At 63.6% G+C, this 8,872-nt stretch overlaps 1 protein-coding gene across 2 annotated transcripts; it reads left to right on the forward strand.

The window, feature by feature from the left end:
* Window positions 1-1,401: 1,401 nt before the first annotated feature.
* FCHO1 (FCH and mu domain containing endocytic adaptor 1) lies at window positions 1,402-8,796 on the forward strand. 2 transcript variants are annotated; one of them, XM_015886286.2, is made up of 27 exons: window positions 1,402-1,449; window positions 1,873-1,964; window positions 2,046-2,120; window positions 2,214-2,355; window positions 3,153-3,305; window positions 3,385-3,489; window positions 3,766-3,864; window positions 3,947-4,043; window positions 4,129-4,173; window positions 4,293-4,365; window positions 4,497-4,518; window positions 4,633-4,687; window positions 4,806-4,984; window positions 5,083-5,107; window positions 5,210-5,272; window positions 5,361-5,403; window positions 5,482-5,591; window positions 5,667-6,248; window positions 6,567-6,679; window positions 6,759-6,861; window positions 6,954-7,065; window positions 7,145-7,300; window positions 7,466-7,598; window positions 7,692-7,891; window positions 7,980-8,044; window positions 8,131-8,295; window positions 8,541-8,796. In XM_015886286.2, the coding sequence occupies exons 1-27, from the start codon at window positions 1,420-1,422 to the stop codon at window positions 8,561-8,563; spliced, it is 3,060 nt and encodes a 1,019-aa protein (XP_015741772.1). In that variant the 5' UTR covers window positions 1,402-1,419; the 3' UTR covers window positions 8,564-8,796. The 2 variants fall into 2 exon arrangements, with proteins under 2 accessions (XP_015741772.1, XP_015741773.1); XM_015886287.2 differs by lacking the exon at window positions 5,210-5,272.
* Window positions 8,797-8,872: the final 76 nt, after the last annotated feature.

The raw sequence follows: 8,872 nt of genomic DNA on the forward strand, positions 1-8,872 counted from the left end.
CTCAGCGGCAGCGGGCGGCACCGGGGTGGCACCGGGGGGACCACACATGGGTGGGGGGACCTAAGGGGGGAAAGCGGAAGAGATATTATGGGAACACCGAGGAGAGAGTGGGGAGCAGTGCACGGGCATTGACGGTAATGGGGGGTTGAGCGGGGGGGAGTCTAGAGATGAGCGCGCCGTCTCCTTTAAATTATGCAAATACCCCTCCCCCGGCGCTGCCAGATTGGACCACATAAGCTGTAAGAATCACCGAGGCTGCTGTGTTGGGTAACGGCTGCGAGAGGCGGAGGCCAATTAGAGGCGGCTGCGGCGGGAGGACCGTGGTATGAGAATAAATACCCCCCCCCCCTCCCATCGCCGGGCGCGGGGTCGCCGGCTCCGGCGCGGTGCGGGCGGCGGAGCGGGGAGGGGGCGGCGGCCCCGCAGGATGAGTGATGCCCCCCCCCATAACGGTACCCCCCCCGACCCCACCCCCACCCCAGACCCCCTACCCACACCCCCCCCCATTCCCCCTCCCCCCCCCCGCAGGTGCAGCGGTACCGCTTTCCCCCCCCCCCCCGGTTGCTTTTCATTTAATATCGTTTTCTTTCATCAATTAATGCATTTAAATTAAACGACCTTGATTGCCATGTGTGCCCCCCCCCCACCCCGACATTCCCCCCCCACCCCCACCACCCCCACACCCCCCCACCTTCATCCCATTGAGGGTGGGGATGCACTGAGCCCCCCCCCTCACTGCACATCTTATAGGGGTGGGGGGGGGCACAATGGAGGCGTTAAGGGGGCGTGGAACATCCCATAACCCCCCCCGTCCCCTTACAGACCCCCCCCACCGAGGATGCTGGCTGCCGCCCACAGCACTGGGTGAGGTGGGACCCCCCCCCTCCCTATTTCCCCTGCCCCCCCCCCATCCGTGGGTGTGAGTTTCCCCCCCCCCCCGCTGCACACGGGGTGCTTCGTTTCCTGTGTTTTCTCTAGCGGGGGGGGAGCAGTGTGGGTTCCCCCCCCCCCCACTATTAGATCTGGTGGGGTGTATGTGGTGTGAGACCCCCCCAACGGGTTGCGTTGCGGGGGCGTTGGGGGAGGGGGGGGGTTGTAGCATCTGTTGTGTGTTGTTTATTTATTACAAGGGGGGGGTAGGTTGTTGGGGGGGGGGGGAGCTGCTATCATTGCTCGATTTATTATTGAGGTGCAGATCCGATATCAGCCCCCCCCCCGCAGTGCTAGCCCTGTTTCCATGGACACAGCCGCTGTGTGGCAAGCCATTGGGTGTGGGTAGGTAGATGGGGGGGGCACAAGGATCACCCCCCCCCCTCTATTTTATACCCCCCCCTCTATTTTAATACCCTGTATCCCCAGGGAGCTGCAAGCTGAGACAGTGCTGCTGCCCCCCCCCCCCCCCCTTCGCCAACATCCACAATGTCCCTTCTTTTGCTGAGGCACTTCTGGGTAGGCCCCCTGCCCCCCACCTATGGGTGCCCCCCCCCCACCCTGGGGTTCCCCATCCCCATAGGAGGAAGTTCAGCTCTCAGAGCTTCCTGGTTTGCAGCTTTGCCCCCCCCCTATAACTCAGGTTCCCCAATGTGATGTCACCACCTTCAGCATTGCTGGGGGGGGGGGTACACCCCAAATAGCATCAAGTGCTGGAGCTCAGACCCCCCCCCTCTTATAGCTGGGTCCCATAGTGCCCCCCCCATGCCTCAGTTTCCCCATATGCTGCAGGATTTGGGGGGGGGGGTTAGTGTGCATCCCCATCTAGTGCTCAGTGCTGGGGTTCAGCCAACCCTGGATCAGCTCCTGGGACCCCACATTGGGGTCTGGTATTGGGGGGGGGTGTGTGATAATCCCCCCCCCCATTTCCCCCCCCTCCAGGGTGAGAAGAACCACGGCTTCGATGTGCTGTACCACAACATGAAGCACGGGCAGACCTCCACCAAGGAGCTGGCAGACTTCGTGCGTGAGAGGTCAGTTGGGAAGGGGGGGGGGGGTTTGATGGGACCCCCACCCTAAATCCCCTCTGGTCCTTTATGTACCACCTCCCCCAGGGCTGCCATTGAGGAGACCTATGCTAAAGCCATGGTGAAGCTGTCGAAGATGGCCACCAATGGCACACAGCTGGGGTGAGTGCAGCACCCAAGGGGGGGTTACCCTGCATCTATGGGTAAAGGGGGGGCAATGTTCACTGTGTGCCCCCCCCCCCAATATGATGCCAGGACCTTCGCCCCTCTATGGGAGGTGTTTCGTGTCTCCTCTGATAAACTGGCTTTGTGTCACTTGGAGTTGGTGAGAAAACTACAGGAGCTGCTCCGGGAACTGTCACGTTATGGGGAGGAACAGGGACGGGCACACAAGAAGGTATTGGAGCCCCCCTGCCCCCCCAGTATCATATTGCCCCTGTCCCACACCTCCCTCCTCATACAGCCCCGTGCAGCCCCTCTGGACCCCCCTATAGCCCCCATTACATGCACCCCCCTGTAGCTGCTATCCCATACAGCCCCCACCCACCTTATGCAGCCCCCAAAACCCCCCCATCAAGCCCTGCCCCAGTGGCCCCAGGGACCCCTTACAGCCCCCATTACCATGTACCCCCCGCAAGTGCGATACCCATATAGCCCCCACAACCCCCCCACAGCCTCTGTCCCACGCAGCCCCCCAGGACCCCCCTATAGCCCCCACTACATGCACCCCTTGCAGCCACTGTCCCATACAGCTCCCACCCACCCTATGAAACCCCCCAACTCCACACAGCCCCACAACCCCCACAGCAGCTCCCCAGGACCCCCTACAGCCCCCACCCCCCACACGGCCCCTGTCCCACCCCCCCCAGCCCCCCAATAACCCTCCCTATGCTCACCCCCCCTCAGCCACTATCCCATACAGCCCCACTCACCTATGAACCCCCCAACCGCCACACAGCCCACACCGCCCCCTCACGTGGCAGAATCTTCCCCAGGATCCCCCCTAGAGCCCCCCACCCATGCAGCTCCATCAACAGTTAACCCTCCCTATGCTCACCCACCCTCACAGGCCACTGTCCCACTCAGCCCCCACCCACCCTTATGCAACCCCCTCCCACACTCTGCCAGCCCCCTTCCCACCCACCCTCCCCCACCCTCACCACACCCCACAGCCCCCCCCCCCATCCCGCGTAGTGCAAGGAGGAGGCTGCTGGCACACTGGAAGCAGTGCAGCTCCTGCAGGGGGTGGCTCAGCTGCTGGCCAAGTGCAAGGAGAGCTACCACAACAAGTGCCACGAGCACGAGAGGCTGCGCAGGGAGGGCACCAACCAGAAGGACATCGATAAGGTCTGACCCCCATCCCACCCCCCCATACCATTTCCCAGCCCCCCAACCTTGGATCTGACCCCCTGCTGCCCTCCTGCAGGCAGAGCTGAAGTCCCAAAAGGCAGCAGAAGCGTTGAGACGTGCGGTGGATAAATACAACAGCGCCCGCAATGACTTCGAGCAGAGGATGGTGGAGTCGGCCACGGTGTGTTGGGGGGGGAAATAAGGGTGGGTGGGGGGGAGATGGGGGTGGTGGGGGCACTGGGAGCATCGCTATGGGGATGTGATGCTGTTGGGGTGGTGGGATGGGGGGTGTGAGTGATGTGACCATGGGGACGTGGCGCTGTTGGGGTGGTGGGATGGGGGCTGTGACCATGGGGGATGCAGTGCCCTACCTGAACCCATCCCTGGCAGTGCTGCCCCCTTGGGGGGTCGTGCCACCCCTCTATGGGGACACCCCCATCCCCTCCCCATCCCACAGCGCTTCCAAGAGGTGGAGGAAGCCCACCTGCGCCATATGAAGGGTCTCATCGGCTCCTACTCGCACTCAGTGGAGGACACCCATGTGCAGATCGGGCAGGTGAGCCCCCCCACCCCATTTCTCCCACCCTATGGGGGCACCCCTGGGTGCTGCTGTGCCTCCCACCTACTGCTCCCTGCAGGTGCACGAGGAGTTCAAGCAGAACGTGGAGAACATCGGCACCGAAACGCTGCTACGGAGGTTTGCAGAGAGCAAAGGGACGGGGAGGGAGCGCCCAGGTAAGAAGTGGTGGGTGGGGGGGGACACTGTGCTGGATGGGGGGGGTCAATTGGACCCTATGGCTGAGCCCACGTTTGCTCTCAGGCACCCTGGATTTTGATGAGTACCGCCTGGCCCCAGCGCAGGAAGGCGAGTACGTCTGCCCCCCACTCAGCCCAATGCTGGGGGGGGATCCTTTAGTGGGTTATAGGGTGGGAAGGGGGGGTTGCTCATTGCTTTGTGCCCCCCCCCCACCCATCCACAAACAGGGCCCAAAAGGAGCCGCAGCAAAGCATTCCGCATCCCTGGGCTGAGCCGTAAGGAGAGGGAGCGTGATGCTGGGTGAGGTGTTACCCCCCACACCCCATTAAACCCCCCCCCATTGCCCCCTATGTGCTCTGCATCCCCTGTGCCCACCCCCTGCTTCTATTCTAACTATTCTATTCTAACACTGCTGCCATCCATCCCCACAGCGAGTCCCCGGACCCCGATGCGGTGAGTATGGCACACTATGGGGGTTCCAACCTTCCCCATCCATCCCAAACTGGGAGCACTGGGAGCACTGGGGAGTGGGCTTCACTCTGAGCATCCCCCCCCCCCCAACCCCAGGCCTGCCCTGAGGTGGATGAGGACGGGTTCAGCGTGCGCCCAGACATCGCTCATAGTATCCTTAGGGTGTAGTGGTGGGGTATGGGGGGGTTTGGGGTCTATGGTTGTTGTATGAGGTTTTATGGGGTCTGGGGGTGTTTGGGGGTCCGTGTGTTGCCTTAACGGGGTCTCAGCGGAGGCGGAACGTCACAGCTGCTCCTCCAGCGACTCAGACTACGATGAGGATGAGCCCCGCAGGTTCCATGTACACATTAAACCCGTCCAGCCCCGCGAGGGGGGGGGCAGCACCGGGGCCACCGTGGAGCAGCTGAGGGCCACAGTGGGAACCTTCATCCTGCCACCAGCTGTGGGGGTGAGGATGGATGGATGGGGGGGGGGATGGGATGGGAGGGGGGCTGTGCTGTGCTGACCCCCTCCCCATCTCCCCCCATCTCCCCCCTTGTCTTACAGGGTACCATCAGGCGGCAGTCCTCACGTGAGTGTCACCCCGTGTCCCCTCCTTCCTCCTACATCCCCTCTAACATCTCCTGTCCTCATGTCCCTTAACACCCCCCCCCATCCCCATGTCCCTCCCCAGGGCACACAGCGGCTCTGTCTGCTGCCCCGAGCGCCACCGACCCGGGGGGGCCGCAGGTGCCAGGTGAGGCTGAGCTGGGGGTCCCGCTGCCATGGGGGTCTCAGCATCCCCTCTCCCTCCATGTCCCCAACCACATCCCCTCTCTCTGCAGGTGACAGCACAGGGAGGGGACACACGGCAGCACAGGCAAGCAGGTACAGGGTAGGAGGTACCAAAGTGGGGGGGTACTGAGCTCCATGCTGGGCACTGAACCCCCCCACCCCACCCCATAGCTGCCCTGGGAAGGTCCCATTGGACACGGTGCCCCCCGTGGAGGCCGTACCCCCTGCAGCTCTCTTTGGGCCCCCCCTGGAATCAGCCTTTGAGGGGGAGGATTTCCCAGGTGAGGCCTTGGGGATGGGGGGGGGTAGGACCCCTGTGTGCCCCCCCAGCATCCCAACACTGTGCTTTCCCACAGCACCCCGTTCCTACGTCCTCACCTCCTCCTCCTCACCCTTTTCTTCTTCCTCTCCGGAGAACGTGGAGGATTCTGGTTTGGACTCCCCCTCCCACCCAGCGCCCGTCCCCTCCCCGGACTCGAGGCCTTGGACTCCATCAGCACCTCAAAGCCCCTTCCCCAAGCGGGGGGCGCTACCAGACCCCTCCCCAGCACCGCCCTCAGCCTGGGCCCCCCCTCGGCCCCGTAGCCCTGGGGGCCGCCTGCCCGAGCTGCCCAGCTTCGCTGTGTTCCCTGGGGTCGAGGGGCTCTGGGAGGAGGGGGATGGGGGGGGTGCAGCATCCCGGGGGCGGCCCCGTGGCACTGCCCCCCCTCCGCAGTCCCCCTCCCCCGACCCTTTTGGGGAGCCCTGGGTCCGGCCCCGCAGCCCCACTGGGGAGCGACCCCCCCAGCCCCGACCTTCCTCCAACTCGGCCTCATCCTCCTCCTCCTCCCCGGCCCCCCCAAGTGGGGGAGAATCCTCCAGCCCCTCCCCATGGACGTGCCCAGGGCTGGGGGTGAGGATGTCTGAGGGTGGCAATGCAGCAGCCCCCTCTGAATCGGGTGAGTTCTATGGGGCTTCCCCCTAATTACCCCCAGCTTTGCCCCCATATCACCCCCAGCTCTGCCCCCCCATTACCCATAGCCATGCCCCCCCATTACCCATAGCCGTGCCCCCCCATTACCCATAGCCGTGCCCCCCATTACCCATAGCCATGCCCTCCCATTACTCATAGCTGTGCCCCCCCCATCTCTTACCATCTCCATGCATCCTATGGGAGAGAGTTGAGTCTCCTGCTCTCCTAACCCCTCTGGGACCCCCAATGAAGACCCCTACCTCTCATTGCCCCCTTCACCTTTATAACCCCTCTGTCCCCACAGCCACTCGCCCCCCCGCCGCTGCCCCCCGTGAGGTCCCACTGGTGGCCCCCCCTCGCCGCTCCCGCTCCAAGCGCCCGGCAGCCGGCTCAGCTGCAGGCAGCAACAACGACCTGGTGTGTAGGGCTATGGGGGGTGGGGGGGGGACACCCTCTGCCCCCCTTCCCCCCACTGACCCCTCCTCTGTGCCCACAGTCGCGCTCTCTCAGCCCCCCACCCTCCTGGAGCTGCCCCTCACACTCAGCCCCAGCCAGCCTGGGGGAGCGCGGCTTCTTCTCCGTGTGCCCACCACCCCTCGGTGCGTCCAGGTTGGGGGGGGGTCCTGTCTATGGGGGGATATGGGGCTGTGTGCCCCCTCTGGATGCTCATGGGTTATGTGCCCCCCCCCAGGGCTGTCGCGGGGTCCCAGCCCTGTGGTGTTGGGCTCTCAGGATGCATTACCCGTGGCCACTGCCTTCACTGAGTATGTGCATGCCTACTTCAAGGGCCACGATGCTGACAGGTAGGGGGGGGGTGGTCAGGGTTTGGGGTTGGGGTCCTCTCAGTTGTCTCTCTGCTGACCCCCCCCCCTGTCCCCACAGCTGCCTGGTGAAGGTGACGGGGGAGCTCACCATGTCCTTCCCCGCTGGCATCGTGCGTGTCTTCAGTGGCAGCATGGCCCCCCCCGTGCTCAGCTTCCGTCTGCTCAACGCAGGAGCCATCGAGCAGTTCCTGCCCAATGCTGAGCTGCTCTACAGGTGTGGATATGAGGGCTGGGGGGGGTGGCAATGGGGAGCCTGGGGTGTGTGGTCCCAGGTGCCTTCATCACCTGGTGGGTGCAGTGATGTGCCTTGGGGTGCTGGTTCACTGCACTCTGGGGGTGCTGGCTATGGGGTGTCCCCTCATTGCCCCCATCCCCACAGTGACCCTTCCCAGAGTGACCCCAGCACCAGGGATTTCTGGCTGAACATGGCTGCACTGACGGGGCAGCTGCAGAAACAAGCAGAGCAGAGTCCATCCGCCTCCTACTACAACGTGGCTCTGCTCAAGTACCAGGTGAGCCCAGTTTGGGGTCAGGGAACCCCACATCCCCCCACCCAGCCCTGAGGGGGGGGTGACAGCATCCCATCCCCTTCTACCCCCCCCTAGTTTTCCAGGCTGGGCCCCAGCTCTGCCCCACTGCGTCTGTGTGTGAGCTGGGACTGCAGCCCTGGAGCCACAAGGGTCAGTGTGGAATATGGGTACAACGCGGGTGCACTCGCTCTGCCTGTGCCCCTCGCCAACGTCCATGTCCTGCTGCCCCTGGATGAACCCGTCACCAACGTGAGGCTGCAACCCAAGGCCAGCTGGTAAGATAGGGGGGGAAAGAGGGGTCCTAAATGTGCTGGTGAACATAGGGGTGATGGTGGGGATGGAGACATCGAGGTGTCCCCGCAGGAACCTGGAGGAGAAGAGGTTGCTTTGGAAGCTGCTGGACGTCCCCAGTGCACCGGGGCAGGGAGGTGAGGCTCCATCCATCCCTGCACCCCCCCATACTCTGTGTATATGGGGACAGGGATGGGACCCCCACCTCTGTGCTCCCCCCCAGGCTGTGGGCGGCTCTCAGCCAGCTGGCAGCCCCTGTGTGGGCCCAGCAAACCCAGCCCGGTGGCAGCTCAGTTCAGCAGTGAGGGCAGCACGCTGTCGGGGGTCGAGGTGGAGCTGGCAGGCGCCGGGTACCGCATGTCGCTGGTCAAGAAGAGGTTTGCAACGGGTACGTGGGGTCCCTGCCCTGTCCCCTATACCTGAGATGCTCAGGGTCCTTTCTGTGCTGCCCAGGGTGCATGGCAACTCCTTGCATCCCTGGGGGGCACAGGGACCCCTCCTCACTCCTTGAGGTACATGGAGCCCCCTCCTCACTCCATGTGGTTTTGGGGTGCAGGGGGTTCCTTCTCGAGGTGGCCAATCCTTGCAGCCCCCCCCCCCATCTTTCATCCCTCCTCCCTTTATCCTCCACAGGGATCTACCTGGCAGGGTCCTGAGCTGCCTCTTCTCAGCCTCCCTTGGTTGTGTGAGCTCAAAGCACTGGATGGAGCCTGGTGGGAGGGAGGGGGTCCTTCCTCCTCCTCCTCACTCCTCTTCCTCCTCCCCATTCCTCCCCATAGCCATAACTGCGTCATCTCCTGCTGTAAGGGATGGACAACACCACCACCCCCCCCCCCATCCCACCCCCGTGCTGTGAAGCTCTTTTATTAAACACTTTATTTTCTAATCACTGCCTCTCTGCCACCATTGGGCTGTTCCCTGGTAACGGGCTCAGCTGTGTTTCTAAGGGGGGGGGGGATGGAAAA

This window comes from Coturnix japonica, chromosome 28 (genome assembly GCF_001577835.2).
Source record: "Coturnix japonica isolate 7356 chromosome 28, Coturnix japonica 2.1, whole genome shotgun sequence".
Classification (NCBI taxonomy): Eukaryota; Metazoa; Chordata; class Aves; order Galliformes; family Phasianidae; genus Coturnix; species Coturnix japonica.

Bases quoted from the DNA above. Each gene is read 5' to 3' on its own strand.
- FCHO1 (XM_015886286.2), top strand. From the start codon at position 1,420: ATGTCCCTTCTTTTGCTGAGGCACTTCTGG. The intron at 5,592-5,666 runs GTGAGGCCTTGG...GCTTTCCCACAG, and splicing joins TGAGGGGGAGGATTTCCCAG to CACCCCGTTCCTACGTCCTC. The intron at 8,045-8,130 runs GTGAGGCTCCAT...GCTCCCCCCCAG, and splicing joins CAGTGCACCGGGGCAGGGAG to GCTGTGGGCGGCTCTCAGCC.